Below are 17079 nucleotides of genomic sequence, written 5' to 3'. Positions count from 1 at the left end.
CTGCCTTGCCCAAAGGGTAGCTTCGCCCCTGGCTAGAACAACTAGTACCGCATGAGGCGGATATTGGTGAAGGGCTAGCGTCGTAAGGAAGCTATGACGACATCGGTGATGTTGCAACACCGTAAATGGCGTGAAGTAAGTACAGAGAGACAGGCACAGGCGTAGGCACAATAGGACAAAGGGAAAAACGACAGCGAGACTAGTTCATCGTGCGACTTGACGGATGACGAGTAGACAAGATTTTGTTTTAAATTTATAGGTTTATCCTTCAACTTTGTAATATATAACAAAGTTTGAATGAAAATTTAAATTTATGCTGAATTTAATTGCTTTCGTAGAAGGCGTTTGGGGAGCGTGTGGCTGGAAACGGGTGTGCCCTAGATGCGACACCTCGAGACGTTGTCCCTTTGGGGTACGCGACGTTTACGGTAATGTTTCCTAATTTTAGATCAACGGGGCGCATAGATGGCACAACCTTCTCCTCAATGTAAGTAGCATATAAATTTAGTTAAGGACACGACTAATTTTCAGTAGATCTGTAACTGATCACCCTATTTCATATAATATTCATGTGTAACTGTGAAAAAAGATGTGAAATTGTATAACCATGTGCAACTCTAATTTTGACAAATCACAGTGCAAATCTAATTGGTCTAGAGTTGATCTTAATTCTGGATGATCTAGAACTAGCAAATGGGTTTAGTTGAAGTCAAACTTTATAGAATTTTATCAAATATATAGATTAAAATTTAAATATGTACAATATCAAATTAATAGTATTATAGTTATCATGATTTTAAATATTATATGTATTTGGAACTGTAGATATTTATAACATTTTCATATTTCTTTGAATTCGACTCGAAAAATTATACATTAATCTTATTTTAGGCAGGAGGGGGTGCAACAATCGTTTGCATATTGCTAGTACTACTACTGCTACGCTCAGTAAAGGATAAAAAGATCTTCTATGGAGATGTAATGTGTGGTGTACAGCCAAGATTTTGTAATCATCCATGCAGTACTACTTAATTAGGACTTCCAAGTAACCTGTTGCGCATTTCGATGCTCTTGGAAATGGCTAGTGTTGGTTACATCAGTTGAGCTGGAAACAAATAGCGGGCAGGGTAACGCCAAGGGGTTTTGACATTGGAGCAGCATGGCCTTCATGCTTTTCAGCTCCTCAAGGCACATGGGGGATGATTAGACATTCTGTGCACACAAGCGGGACACTAAGTTCACCAAATTGATGGGTAACATTAATGTGTAACATACATAGAAAACTGAAGTTTAATCTACTTTCCTCTGATATTTTTCACATGGAAGGTACAAAGTTCCTTTTTTTTTTTCTCACAGCCTATGAAGCTCTTCCTAGCACTATTATTTGATCTGGTCTTCAAATGATATCTCCCCCGTTCACAAATATTTGTGATATTTTTTTTCCAGAGGGAGAGAGTAGACTTGACCAATTTTCTTATAGAAATTAGCTACACTTATGACACAAATTTTTTATCGTTAATTCATCTTGGATATAGTTTCATAATGTACTACCGTAATATCACATATTTTGCTATTTTTTGCAAAATGTTGGCAATGTTAAAATAGTTTGACTGAAAATACTAGGCATACACTTATTTATGAACGGATGGAGTACATGTTAGCCACACAAAGATCCAGGTACAAAATGGGAAATAAGAAAGACCAAATGTCACGATCAAATATTCCAAACCTCAATTTAAAAGCAAAGGCATTGGAGCCAAACCAGTTGAAAGGGGCAGCGTAGAGAGGGACAGCCAGAGAGCAAAGGCACGAGCACGTAGCAAAAGAACATACACGCTGGGAGAGAGATCATACAAGTGCGAATCGATTGAGAGGGAGGCAGTGAACAGTAGAGAAAGCGAGTTCGCTACAGGGATAAAGAGAGTTATATCATCACATCACCCTAGCTTAGGTAGGGGCTGGTGCAGGCCGAGGCTTTGGTGCAGCTAGCTGAGCGCCTGAGCCTGAGCGGCGCGTCAAAACTGGCAGCTATCCAGATGGTGTCCACACTCTCTCCTGCGTCGATCTCTTATCCCTTCATCCCGCTCTTAACCTTGCTAAGCCTTCTCTTAGCCTCCTCTCGAGAAAACACAAGCAAACCAAGAGCTTAGCCTAGACAAACGTCGCGGGTAGCTGGGCGGCAGGCAGGCCGTCGGTGAGCATGGACTACGACGACCACGACGACGGCGACGAGGAGGAGATGCAGGAGATGCCGATGCCGGTGAGCTCGAGCTACGAGACCCCTCCGCTGTCGACGGGGCTAGCCGGCGGCGCGGGGATTGCGCCCTACAAGCCTCCTGGCGAGGCGGGCGGTCGTGCCAAGGCTGCGGGCGGCGCCAGGTACCGCGAGTGCCTCAAGAACCACGCGGTGGGCATCGGGGGGCACGCCGTCGACGGGTGCGGCGAGTTCATCGCCGCCGGCGAGGAGGGCAGCATCGACGCGCTACGCTGCGCCGCGTGCGGCTGCCACCGCAACTTCCACCGGCGGGAGTCCGAGTTCCCCGGCGCTGGCGGCGCCGAGGGCTCGCCCTTCTCCCCGCTGCCTTATGGCGCCATTCCCCCGCACCATCAGTTCTCCCCGTACTACCGCACCCCGGCGGGCTACCTGCCGCACAGCCACCACCACCATCACCCCCACATGGCAGCGGCGGCGGCAGCCGCAGGACACCCGCGGCCGCTGGCGCTCCCGTCCACGTCACACAGCGGGCGGGACGACGGCGACGACATGTCTGGTGGGATGGCGGCCGGGCCCATGTCGGCGGTGGGCCCGATGAGCAGCATGTCCCTCGGCGCCGGTGCCGGTCCCTCCGGCGGATACTTCTCCGGGTCCGGGTCCGGCGGCCGGAAGCGGTTCCGCACCAAGTTCAGCCAGGAGCAGAAGGAGCGGATGCTGGCGTTCGCGGAGCGCGTAGGGTGGCGCATCCAGAAGCACGACGAGGCGGCGGTGCAGCAGTTCTGCGACGAGGTGGGAGTGAAGCGCCACGTGCTCAAGGTGTGGATGCACAACAACAAGCACACCCTCGGCAAGAAGCCGCCGCCCGGCAGCATCTGATCCTCCGGCCCGGCCGGCGCCGCATGCAAAGAAAGCTCCGCCCATCTGGCATCCCGGCCCCAGTCAGAGTCAGCTGAAGTTCCACCGTGGCTGGCTAGGTATATTGACCTGCATGTGCTTTCTTACTTAGCTAGCGAGGTTCGCGTCTGAACTTCCCTCCTGCATGCGGCCGTGCATGGCTAGCTTAATTAGGTTAAGCTGTAGTGATCGAGCGTTCCTTCGTTCTTTATTATTATATTATTTTTATTTACTGTTGTTTAGGACTGTAATTCCTAGCTAGCTGTGGCGCCATGGCCATTTGCTGATCTGGTTCTTCTTGGGAATGTACTCGGTGATGCGGCCGGCCGATCAGCTAGCCGACGACGAACTGTGTCTGGGGATCGGGGTTGCATGGCCATGGATTCCGTGTATGTGCTCTTTATTATTTTCCTGTGGTAGGACAATTTTACTCATGGCGGGTCGGGCCTTTCGTCTACTTCATGCGCTAGTCCTGAAGAAGGTAGACATGTTTGTCTTCAAAAAACAGTTGCTACATTGCATTCCTTGTTTTTGTACACTCCGTTAGTCTTGGGCTCTTGCTTGGGCATGATCCGGGCACAGATCAATGCTGTCTTGTCCGTGTCCTTCCCCTGTGGTTACCTAAAAACAAAGTTTTTGCTAATCTTCATTTGGTGAGAAGTAGCTTAATTCTTAGTAATCTCCTTAGTCGTTTAGTTGAATCGTGATTTGTGCTAGCTATGGACTGAGATTTTCTTATTTGCATATGAAGTTGCCACCGAGTTTCAGTGTATGCACATTAAGTACAACCGGCAGAAAATACGTTAGACCAATAGATTTCTTCGTGATTCGTGCTATTTTCAGTCAGGGATTTGGTTTTCAATTGAAAAATAAGGTCACCCCTGCTACCGGCCGGTAACTAGAAATCTCAAACCCTCCTCCCCTTTTGGTAAATGGGTTTCTCGTGCAAAAAAATCTTGGTACAATTGAATTTGATTCGAGTTTGGACCATGGAAAAAAATAGCGCGCTATTCCAGCGCTAATAGCACGCTATAGCATATCTGGAGAGCCGACGCTACGCTATTTCGGCGCTATAGCGCGCTATTCGCGTTAATAGCATGGTAATAGCGTATTTTTAGACCCACGCTATTTTGTTATAGCGCGCTATTTTTTTCCTTGGTTTGGACCCGTTGGTTAGTCCATCCGGAACAATGTGTTCACCCTCCACTATATCTTTGGCCCCCAACTCACTTCTCTGAGATATTATTCAAAATGTTTGGACACTATCGCGTATGAAATTTAAATTTTGTTTGAGGATCTCATCAACTTGACCGGTTATCTCCGGTAGCTGGTTACCAAGAATCAAGAATCCTGGCCTCCTCCAAGATTTGTTTTTTTTATCGGAACCACGTTAGTCAGTCCGAGGCCTTGTTCGATTTCATTGGGGTTGAAATAAGAAAGAGGTTGATATGGATTAGAAGGAACTAAATCCCATCCAAATCTAAATCTTTCACTGATCCACTCTCATTCATTTGGCAAGTGGATTAACCGAACAAGGCAGTAGTACTAAAAAATATAGTCTATGCTGCACTGCATGCCTCCAATTTCTCATGTCAGAACTGTAGCGCCACACTCCATGACGAGCTCCACCGTCCTTTCCCCTACCAAAATCTTCTGTCTTCTCTGTCTTGATGCGTTAATACGCGCGCAACCGTTCGCTCGAGCCCTGTCCGCATTAACTCCGGTAGCTTCCGCCATTTCATGAGCAGTGTTAAGGTTCTGCTGCTTGACACGCGCGGAGCGGAGAGGGAAGATCGGTGACGACGGTACGGACGCTAGCACAGTGTGCAGCCACGGCGCCCCTGTCGACTGTCGCCGCTCGCTCCGCTTGATGATCAGTTCTGGCTACCCGCCATTTACTTCCCCCCTGCTGCCGCTGCCTGGCTGTGCCTTTCCGTTTTTACTCTCGCTGTTGCATTCATCACGGGTAGCCATGGATGGATCAAGATCAAGGATGGGCAGACCGAGGAGTCCGATCGGAGACACATTATGACGACGGCGTACTTTGCCTTCGTAAGGGCCCACCTAAACGGATGGACTATAGACGAGGAAGACCAACTCTCTTTTATGCCCGCCCGAGCTAAGCGAGGAGAAGGCTCTTTGAGTGGCCATCCATGAGCTTCAAGAGGTAGACGAGTGGCAGGGCTTCGCCGTGCAACTACGCGAGTCCGTGCTCGAGCAGGAATGGCCTGCCACTCCGCCAAAGACCCCACAACGCTAGGCTGCTCCAGCACCGCCGCCGGCCTTCTGCGTCGGCATGGTCGCCATGGGATCAGTGGCGTGCACCGGCCCTTGCAATGGCGGCGCCAATGCAGGTGTGGACGTACTTGTGGCCTATGCCGAAGTACGGCTGCCTGATCAAGGACGACGATGAGAGTAGGCAGGCCTAGGATGTCAGCCCTAATTTCTATGTTTTTTTATTTTATTTTGCACTATGTAAATTAAACTTGTTATTAAAAATCCTATAAAAACAAATGCGTTTAGTTGCTGGATCTACACCCGACCCAAACGGACAAACGGGTGAGACCGTGAGAGTGCTAATTTCGTATATTTTGCTGTTCGAAATGAGTTGAACCGTTGAAGATGCTGTGATGCTGTGTGCCGCTGTAGCATGCGTATATGCCCCCACGTACTGGAGCGTATATCGAACGTAGTGACACGTTGTATGTCAAACGTAGCGACATGTTGGTGTAAGCTTTTTTGCCGTACGTGCACGCAGTGCAAAAGGAGCGTAGCGACATGCAGCTTTGCTTGCGAGTTGCTACGTAGATCGATCGTGGAAGCCCGGGCGAGACAGCAAAAAGGAGAGGCCGGCCCAAGTGCAGAACACTGGCTTGCATGCATGCATATGCACATGAATTTTGTCGGTTCGCTTATGCACAAGTCAGAACGCACACCCATGGTGGCGAACGAAAGTTGGACCGTGTGCTCCAGGCCGGCCCCAGCATAGCTCAGGTTGGATCATCGGATGCCATGCCGGCTCACCTCGCCGCCATCCATGGCCGTCTCGATCCGGTCCAAACTTGCCCAAAGTCCAGCGCGCTGATCAACGTGTGGTGCTCTACCTTGTACTCCACAGATACTACGTGGTCCCGCTGAAACTCTTGGAGGAGCCGCTCGCCCGCTCTACTGTAGCAGGAGAAGGCAGCTTTGAAATCGGAAACGATGGCAAGCCCCCTGCACGCCCCGAAAGGCAGGTGCGGGTTCTGTTTTGGGAGAGGCAGGATATATAGGATTATAGGATGAGGGGTACCGGGGTAGCCTGCTTCTTCTTTGCAGCATGCCCTCTCTGCTCTCTGTTTTTCCTATCTGATCGGTCATCATTTCGCGTGATGTTACATTATATGATATGATATGCTAGCTACTTCTCGCGCCTGGTATATTACAGGTATAGGAAATACAACTTCCCCAGTTGCCAATTAGCCATCGAGATAAATTTTAATATCTGTAGTAAGGGGCATGTCCAGCCATCCTGACGCAAATTGGACATCGAAAAGTGCCTATTATGGTCCGTTTGAGTCGTGTGGCCCAACAGCCTAAAAAGGTCCCAAAACTGCATATGAGCGTCCTCCAAGATCAGGTCCATGATCACCGGCATATCCCACGACCAACTAGGTGACAATGCTGCCAAAGGGAATAAAGGCGGAGGTGGAGGAGCGGCCGGAGCAGGGGCGGGCAAATGATCCCACAACAACCTTGGCACTAGGGGGAGGCAGACGTGAGGCCTCCATGGTGAGCCTGAGCGCCTCCTCTTCGCCCAACCCTTTCGGTATGTGGGAAGCGGCAGAACGCCTCTGCGCGCTCGACGTTCCCTACAGCTCGGAGGCATTGACGGCAAGCCTGAGCGCCCCCTCCCCGTCCACCCCTTTCGGCAGAAGACCGGCCACCACAAGCAAGACAGTTGTGAAGTCGAAGTGTGCAATTGATGGCGCCACAGTGACCAGCACTCGTGCAAGCGAAGTGATCGTTGACCCGCTGCCAGGCCCAAGGCGACAGCAGGAGGACACGTGTGCGGTCCGCATCGATGCATTTGCTGCCCAAATTTGTGTTGCAAATAGGTCGACGCGGACACATCATTCCATTTGTGTCGACCCGCTGGTCTATGGTTTTGGTGTCATCCTATCCGCAAGGACTAAAAGGGACAACCACGATCCGTTTACATGTAGCAGCAGACATAGATTAACGTTGACCATATCTGTAACGAGGCTTGCTTCGGTGTCCCCCCCCCCCCCCCCCCCCCCCACTCCCTCAACAAAACTTGAAGGGGTAAGTTTATCCTGATGCCTTCTTTTTTTAGTCCATAAAAACCCATATCAAGTCCTATATGCCCTCGTATAGATATATTAGGTGTACTCAATATTTCTACTAGTCGATGTGGCCGAAGGAATATTTTACCCACGGACGTTTCGGTTTTCAGCATACACCGTTGTCTACGCGTCTAACTACTAAACTATATATATTTAAATGGACCGTACTTATGTCTTTTTATTCATTTTTAACTATTGCGCCCGTAGTTACGAAAAATGATGAAAAAATCTTGTCCATTCATGTATTTCAGTTCACCAAAATTTGAAGAAGGAGAGGACACCGAAGCAAAAGTGATCTGTAACAGAACTCTGTTTTTCTCTCCTGCCGTGGGGTTCCACTATCGTATTCGCAACGGAACTACATTGATGCAGGATTTTTCTGAAAGATTCACCACATACTTGATTTTGGATTTCATGATGAACGAGCATATCCAGGTTGTTGTCCACTGCTCATATAGAAACAACAACAAAAAAAGTTGTTCAGATGAATTTGGGTCACTCTACAAAGTTACAGTAACATCTGGACTCACATAAGCAGCTAAGGAATTCAATCTGAAGGAGGAACATTTGCTCTTTCAGCTTCACGCGATAAGAGGAGCTTTCTGATACCTAGATATGACAGTTCATGGCTCAGGCCGGTGATTAGCAAGATTAACGAATGAGATTTCTATAACCAGTTTTCAACCATGAATTAAAATATGTAATAAACTTTGTATTGACTTCCTCGAGTTTTTGGCGCTTTCACCAAGGAACCGAAAGAATTGAATTTTACAAGTGTGCGTGGAACCATACTACTTTTTTTTTATGTCTACATCTAGCTACTGTAGTCAAGTGTCAATATTGTACTACTATTTTTCTTTTTAGTGTAACGTGTTTTTACTTTTGTATTTTTTTAAATAATTTTTGTGTGTTGATTATTTTTAGTTTTGTTGATTGATTATTTGTGTTACTGATTTTTATCTCTCGTTGTTTTCATTTTTACACTTTCAAACTAGTGTGATATAAGTATTTTTGGTTTCTCGTTTAATAGCCTTTTTTTTTGTAAGAGAGTGGCAGGATTTTTTTATTTGTTTTTTGGGATTTCTATTTCCGTGCCCTCGGGTCCTTAGTTGTACTCAGTTTTCCCCAGCTCCTTAGTTTTTCCTCAGTTTTCCCCAATCCCTTGTTCGAAACCCGCAGAAGGAGCTCGGACGGAGGATTTCCGTTTAGTTGACGTTGGTTGGTGCTGGCAAGTGGGGCCGCTGTTGGTGCCCCGCAGTGGACACGTCTCCACTTATCCAGATCATCGTGGGACCCACAACTTGTCCACGTTAGCGCGCCGGACCTACAGCTTACCCAGGTGACCGTTGCAAAATGGGAGCCCGAGCCAGCCCCGCGCCCGTGCCCGTGCCATTGCTTCCCCTTTCTTTCTCCGCGCCCCATTGTTCTTCTTCTCCGCCAGCGGCAACCCTTCTCCGGTAGGCGGGTGATGTCTAGTTTCTCTTCGACCTCCCGTTCTTCATGGCCGCAGTATGGACCCGTGCCTTTGACAAGATGCCCCGACCGCCCACGCCGAGAGCCTCCGAAGCGGTCGATCCGTCAAGACGGACGAGAACGGCAACCGTGGACGTGAGTTCGTTGCATGCGAGCGCTTGCCATATAGAGAGGGGGATAAGGTTAGATCTCGCTCCAATTTCTCTCGTTTTCTCTCGATTTTCTTGTTATTCCCTCGAATTTGGGATTTAGGGTTCACGTTGTTGTTTTCGGATCTTGAAGAAATGCGGGCATTTCGAGTGGATCGATGTGTACGTTCGGAGGCTTCGGCTTGCAGGAATCAATTGGCGCTATTGGGGGCGCATTTTGGGAGGGGGGACTTGGCTGTAGAGAATGCGGCGGAGAGAGGAGCCGTTCCGATTATGCCTAATGCTCCCAATGCGAACTGGTGGAAGTGAAGGGAGAAGCTGAAGAAAATGAACAAGCGAGTTAAGGCGAGTGATCGAGTTGAAGAAGCAAGCTAACCCGATGGCTGGTTTTTTTTTGTTGTATAATTACGATCGGATTCTTATCATTGCTCACCAGTGCGCTAGAAGTTGTTACAAGGGATACCTTACAAATCCATTATTCAATTACATGTACTTGTAGTTGTTTTCAAAGTTAGTGTGTGCATTCACCGAAATTACCAACTATATTCCCTAAAAGAAAAGGAAAGCTAAAGATAGTTGATAATTGTTAGAGGGGTGACAAATAATGCAATCACCGAAATCCGCAAATATGTATATCTCGTGTTTATACCAAAATTATACCACTTTTAGGCCGTTTCAAAATACCAATACCATATCCCAAACTATATTCCCTAAAAGAAAAGGACAGCTAAAGATAGTTGATAATTGTTAGAGGGGTGACAAATAATGCAATCACCGAAATCCGCAAATATGTATGCCTCATGTTTATAAGAAAATTATACCACTTTAATTAGGCCGTTTCAAAATGGGATCCCTTTCAAAATAGGGTCCCTTCAAAATACCAATACAATATCCCAAACTATATTCCCTAAAAGAAAAGGACAGCTAAAGATAGTTGATAATTGTTAGAGGGGTGACAAATAATGCAATCACCGAAATCCGCAAATATGTATGCCTCATGTTTATAACAAAATTATACCACTTTTAGGCCGTTTCAAAATACCAATACTATATCCCAAACTATATTCCCTAAAAGAAAAGGACAAGCTAAAGATAGTTGATAGCAATCACCGAAATCCGCAAATATGTATGCCTCATGTTTATAACAAAATTATACCACTTTTAGGCCGTTTCAAAATACCAATACTATATCCCAAACTATATTCCCTAAAAGAAAAGGACAACTAAAGATAGTTGATAATTGTTAGAGGGGTGACAAATAATGCAATCACCGAAATCCGCAAATATGTATGCCTCATGTTTATACCAATACTATACCCAAACTATATTAAGTGGCAAACTCGTTATTGCACATAAATAGAGGGGTGGGCATTCTCCACCGACAGAGAGAGAGAGGGGTGGCCACGAAGAGAGAGAGAGAGAGAGAGGTTGCCACGAAGAGACGGATAGGGGTATACTGCCCGTTAGATCGGTGGATCAACCGGTTCGTGGAGTCGATCCGTGTGACAACGGCTCAACCAATCGAGATAAGTTTGGGCTTCTCGGAGCATTTGTGACAGTACTTGAGGGCAAAACCGAGTAGTACTAAGAATCCAAGGGCACATAAATAGTAAATAGACTAAGGGATTCAAACAAAAGAATTACAAAATGAAAAATGTGTGTTTTGTACAATATAATTCATATTGGGCTACATCAAATTATTTGCAATTCAAATATACATGAGTGTGACAATTATGGCATCATTTAGACAAACTATGTTTTGGGAAAGATGTTTTGCAAAGGGGTTTGGGTGGAAAACCAATCATCTTCATAGCTACACTAGTGATTATGAGAAGTGGCAATTTGTGGTAAAACTTGATTTATATATGTTTGTTAAGGTTTTCTAGGTGGCAGGTTGCGTAGGAAGACTCCATGAGTAGTTGCCACTATGTTTTTATTTTTTTGGATTTTTTTGCGCATGAAATGACTCAATTAGCTATGTTAATCTCATTTGTTGACTCTTTGTTGACCAGCTACTTGAGGGTAAACTGAGTATATTGCACTTGCCGGTCTAAGTCCTCGAGGGGAAAACTGAGTACGGATAAAATTTCCGTATAAGGCCTCGAGGTTATAACCGAGTACACCAAACGTCCCTGTGGTTAGACTCTTGTAGCGGTGCACGCTGCAGCCGTGCATAGCGGACGCGTGTTGCGGTACACGCCACCTTCGTCTTTATAGAGCCCCTCTTTCTCTCCCTCGACGCACGTTCTCACTGGCTCACTGCAACCGCCTCTCCTGTCCCATCATCTTCTCCACAGCCGAAGAAAAAACCCCGAAGAAAACCACCGGCGATGGAGAAGAATGAGATGCCCATTGTCGGCACATCAGCCGCCGCCCCTGATACGTCTCCAACGTATCGATAATTTCTTGTGTTCCATGCCACATTATTGATGTTATCTACATGTTTTATGCACACTTTATGTCATATTCGTGCATTTTTTTGGAACTAACCTATTAACAAGATGCCGAAGTGCCGATTCTTTGTTCTCGCTGTTTTTGGTTTCGTAAATCCTAGTAAAGAAATATTCTCGGAATTGGACGAAATAAAAGCCCGGAGGCCTATTTTTACACGAAGCTTCCGGAAGACCGAAGACAAGACGAAGAGGGGCCACGGGGTGGCCAAACCCTAGGGCGGCGCGGCCCCACCCTCGGCCGCGCCGGCCCGTGGTTTGGGCCCCCCGTGCCGCCTCTCGACCTACCCTTCCGCCTACTTAAAGCCTCCGTGACGAAACCCCCGCACCGAGAGCCACGATACGGAAAACCTTCCGGAGACGCCGTCACCGCCGATCCCATCTCGGGGGATCCTGGAGATCGCCTCCGGCACCCTGCCGGAGAGGGGAATCATCTCCCGGAGGACTCTACACCGCCATGGTCGCCTTCGGAGTGATGAGTGAGTAGTCTACCCCTGGACTATGGGTCCATAGCAGTAGCTAGATGGTTGTCTTCTCCCCATTGTGCTATCATTGTCGGATCTTGTGAGCTGCCTATCATGATCAAGATCATCTATATGTAATTCTATATGTTGCGTTTGTTGGGATCCGATGAATAGAGAATACTTGTTATGTTGATTATCAAAGTTATGCTATGTGTTGTTTATGATCTTGCATGCTCTCCGTTATTAGTAGATGCTCCGGCCAAGTAGATGCTTTTAACTCCAAGAGGGAGTACTTATGCTCGATAGTGGGTTCATGCCTCATTGACACCGGGACAAGTGATGAAAAGTTCTAAGGTTGTGTTGTGCTCGTTGCCACTAGGGATAAAACATTGATGCTATGTCTAAGGATGTAGTTGTTGATTACATTACGCACCATACTTAATGCAATTGTCCTGTTGCTTTGCAACTTAATACCGGAGGGGTTCGGATGATAACCTCGAAGGTGGACTTTTAGGCATAGATGCAGTTGGATGGCGGTCTATGTACTTTGTCGTAATGCCCAATTAAATCTCACTATACTCATCATGATATGTATGTGCATTGTCATGCTCTCTTTATTTGTCAATTGCCCAACCGTAATTTGTTCACCCAACATGCCTGTTCGTCTTATGGGAGAGACACCTCTAGTGAACTGTGGACCCCGGTCCAATTCTCTTTACCTGAAATACAATCTACCGCAATACTTGTTTTTACTCGTTTTCTCTGCAAACAATCATCTTCCACACAATACGGTTAATCCTTTGTTACAGCAAGTCGGTGAGATTGACAACCTCACTCGTTTCGTTGGGGCAAAGTACTTTGGTTGTGTTGTGCAGGTTCCACGTTGGCGCCGAATCTCCGGTGTTGCGCCGCACTACATCTCGCCGCCATCAACCTTCAACGTGCTTCTTGGCTCCTCCTGGTTCGATAAACCTTGGTTTCTTTCCGAGGGAAAACTTGTTCGTTGTGCTCATCATACCTTCCTCTTGGGGTTGCCCAACGAACGTGTGAAATACACGCCATCAAGCATATTTTCTCGGCGCCGTTGCCGGGAGATCAAGACACGCCGCAAGGGGAGTCTCCACTTCTCAATCTCTTTACTTTGTTTTTGTCTTGCTTTATTTTATTTACTACTTTGTTTGCTGCACTAAATCAAAATACAAAAAAATTAGTTGCTAGTTTTACTTTATTTGCTATCTTGTTTGCTATATCAAAAACACAAAAAAAATTAGTTTACTTGCATTTACTTTACTTATTTCATCATGTTTCCTCCTAAGTTTGTTCTTAAAGATGTACCGGTAGGCCGAGGGTCTATCCTTGGGAAAGACAATATAGAAGATTTTTTCACTCATATTAGTACGGTCGAAGATTTTGAAGATAGACACTTGGTAGAACTTGCCCCCACTTATGAAATTGCTGTTGCTTCTTTAGTACACGCGTTAGAAGCTAGATTTGTTAATCTTAATCCTGTGATTCAGCATATGTTTCTTACACTCAGTAATATGGAAGAAGGAGAAAAGAAAGATTTTGTATTAGAAACCCTTCTTAAAGAATTTGGAGGAATAGCGAGAGAAGCTAGAAAAGTCTTCATTAAATATAATATGCTAGGCTCTTATACCAACTTTGCTAGTACCCTTGAGAAGATGGAAAAGGATAGACAAAAGTACACTAATGAAGTTAATTATGAGGGGGATATTAAAACATCAATACCTTGCAAGCTCTTGGGAATGTGTGAGGCACTAGAAAAGAATTTTGATTGGATTGTTCCCGAAGATTTGTTTGATGAGAGTAGCAAACCCAAGACTAATGAAAAGGGGGCCTCTGAAACTCACATAGAAAAGATAGTATGCATAGTTGAGAAAACTCCACACCCCGCCGTAGAAGTACCACCCTTTGATAATACTTGATACACACTTTCTGCGCCTAGCTGAAAGGCGTTAAAGAAAAGCGCTTATGGGAGACAACCCATGTTTTTACCTACAGTACTTTGTTTTTATTTTGTGTCTTGGAAGTTGTTTACTACTGTAGAAACCTCTCCTTATCTTAGTTTTGAGTTTTGTTGTGCCAAGTTAAGCCGTTGATAGAAAAGTAAGTACTAGATTTGGATTACTGCGCAGTTCCAGATTTCTTTGCTGTCACGAATCTGGGTCTATCTCCCTGTAGGTAGCTCAAAAAATTACGCCAATTTACGAGCATGATCCTCAGATATGTACGCAACTTTCATTCAATTCGAGCATTTTCGTTTGAGCAAGTCTGGTGCCATTTTAAAATTCTTCAATACGAACTGTTCTGTTTTGACAGATTCTGCCTTTTATTTCGCATTGCCTCTTTCGCTATGATGGATGAATTTCTTTGATCCACTAATGTCCAGTAGCATTATGCAATGTCCAAAAGTGTTAAGAATGATTGTGTCACCTCTGAATATGTCAATTTATATTGTGCACTAACCCTCTAATGAGTTGCTTCGAGTTTGGTGTGGAGAAAGTTTTCAAGGGTCAAGAGAGGAGTATGATGCAACATGATCAAGGAGAGTGAAAGCTCTAAGCTTGGGGATGCACCCGGTGGTTCACCCCTGCATATATCAAGAAGACTCAAGCGTCTAAGCTTGGGGATGCCCAAGACATCCCCTTCTTCATCGACAAATTATCGAGGTTCCTCCCTCGAAACTACATTTTTATTCGGCCACATCTTATGTGCTTTTTCTTGGAGCGTCGGTTTGTTTTTGTTTTTGTTTTGTTTGAATAAAATGGATCCTAGAATTCACTTTATGGGAGAGATACACACTCCTCTGTAGCATATGGACAAATATGTCCTTGGTTTCTACTCATAGTATTCATGGCGAAGTTTCTCCTTCGTTAAATTGTTATATGGTTGGAATTGGAAAATGATACATGTAGTAATTGCTATAAATGTCTTGGGTAATGTGATACTTGGCAATTGTTGTGCTCATGTTTAAGCTCTTGCATCATATGCTTTGCACCCATTAATGAAGAAATACATAGAGCATGCTAAAATTTGGTTTGCATATTTGGTTTCTCTAAGGTCTAGATAATTTCTAGTATTGAGTTTGAACAACAAGGAAGACGGTGTAGAGTCTTATAATGTTTTCAATATGTCTTTTATGTGAGTTTTGCTGTACCGGTTCATCCTTGTGTTTGTTTCAAATAACCTTGCTAGCCTAAACCTTGTATCGAGAGGGAATACTTCTCATGCATCCAAAATACTTGAGCCAACCACTATGCCATTTGTGTCCACCATACCTACCTATACTACATGGTATTTTCCCGCCATTCCAAAGTAAATTGCTTGAGTGCTACCTTTAAAATTCCATCATTTACCTTTGCAATATATAGCTCATGGGACAAATAGCTTAAAAACTATTGTGGTATTGAATATGTAATTATGCACTTTATCTCTTATTAAGTTGCTTGTTGTGCGATAACCATGTTTATCGGGGAACGCCATCAACTCATTGTTGAATTTCATGTGAGTTGCTATGCATGTTCGTCTTGTACTGAAGTAAGGGCGATCTACACCGAGTTGAATGGTTTGAGCATGCATATTGTGAGAGAAGAACATTGGGCCGCTAACTAAAGCCATGATTCATGGTGGAAGTTTCAGTTTTGGACAAATATCCTCAAATCTCTAATGAGAAAAAGAATTAATTGTTGTCGAATGCTTAAAGCATTAAAAGAGGAGTCCATTATCTCATTGTCTATGTTGTCCCGGTATGGATGTCTAAGTTGAGAATAATCAAAAGCGAGAAATCCAAATGCGAGCTTTCTCCTTAGACCTTTGTACGAGCGGCATAGAGGTACCCCTTTGTGAAACTTGGTTAAAGCATATGTATTGCGGTGATAATCCAGGTAGTCCAAGCTAATTAGGACAAGGTGCGGGCACTATTAGTACACTATGCATGAGGCTTGCAACTTATAAGATATAATTTACATGATGCATATGCTTTATTACTACCGTTGACAAAATTGTTTCATGTTTTCAAAATCAAAGCTCTAGCACAAATATAGCAATCGATGCTTTTCCTCTATGAGGACCATTCTTTTACTTTCAATGTTGAGTCAGTTCACCTATTTCTCTCCACCTCAAGAAGCAAACACTTGTGTGAACTGTGCATTGATTCCTACATACTTGCTTATTGTACTTATTATATTACTCTATGTTGACAATATCCATGAGATATACATGTTACAAGTTGAAAGCAACCGCTGAAACTTAATCTTCTTTTGTGTTGCTTCAATACCTTTACTTTGAATTATTGCTTTATGAGTTAACTCTTATGCAAGACTTATTGATGCTTGTCTTGAAGTGCTATTCATGAAAAGTCTTTGCTTTATGATTCACTTGTTTACTCATGTCATACACATTGTTTTGATCGCTGCATTCTTTACATATGCTTTACAAATAGTATGATCAAGATTATGATGGCATGTCACTCCGAAATTATCTTTGTTATCGTTTTACCCGCTCGGGACGAGCGAGAACTAAGCTTGGGGATGCCGATACGTCTCCAACGTATCGATAATTTCTTGTGTTCCATGCCACATTATTGATGTTATCTACATGTTTTATGCACACTTTATGTCATATTCGTGCATTTTTTTGGAACTAACCTATTAACAAGATGCCGAAGTGCCAGTTGTTGTTTTCTGCTGTTTTTGGTTTCAGAAATCCTAGTAAAGAAATATTCTCGGAATTGGACGAAATAAAAGCCCAGAGGCCTATTTTTACACGAAGCTTCCAGAAGACCGAAGACAAGACGAAGAGGGGCCACGGGGTGGCCAAACCCTAGGGTGGCGCGGCCCCACCCCTGGCCGCGCCGGCCTGTGGTTTGGGCCCCCTGTGCCGCCTCTCGACCTACCCTTCCGCCTACTTAAAGCCTCCGTGACGAAACCCCCGATACCGAGAGCCACGATACGGAAAACCTTCCGAGACGCCGTCACCGCCGATCCCATCTCGGGGGATCCCGGAGATCGCCTCCGGCACCCTGCCGGGAGAGGGGAATCATCTCCCGGAGGACTCTACACCGCCATG

General features: G+C 45.3%; 1 protein-coding gene across 1 annotated transcript; it reads left to right on the top strand.

Moving 5' to 3' along the window:
* The first annotated feature begins 2039 nt into the window (after positions 1–2039).
* On the top strand, positions 2040–3454 carry LOC124654448 (zinc-finger homeodomain protein 1-like). Its single transcript, XM_047193445.1, has one exon. It carries the CDS (start codon positions 2201–2203, stop codon positions 3089–3091), a length of 891 nt encoding a protein of 296 aa, XP_047049401.1. The 5' UTR covers positions 2040–2200; the 3' UTR covers positions 3092–3454.
* The last annotated feature ends 13625 nt before the right edge of the window (positions 3455–17079 follow it).

The sequence above is a fragment of the Lolium rigidum genome, chromosome 5 (genome assembly GCF_022539505.1).
Source record: "Lolium rigidum isolate FL_2022 chromosome 5, APGP_CSIRO_Lrig_0.1, whole genome shotgun sequence".
Classification (NCBI taxonomy): Eukaryota; Viridiplantae; Streptophyta; class Magnoliopsida; order Poales; family Poaceae; genus Lolium; species Lolium rigidum.
Note: the sequence above shows the minus strand (reverse complement) of the source record. Positions and strands in the feature narration are given on the sequence as shown.

Excerpts from the sequence above, each read along its gene's own strand:
- LOC124654448 (XM_047193445.1), top strand. The coding sequence starts at position 2,201 with ATGGACTACGACGACCACGACGACGGCGACGAGGAGGAGATGCAGGAG.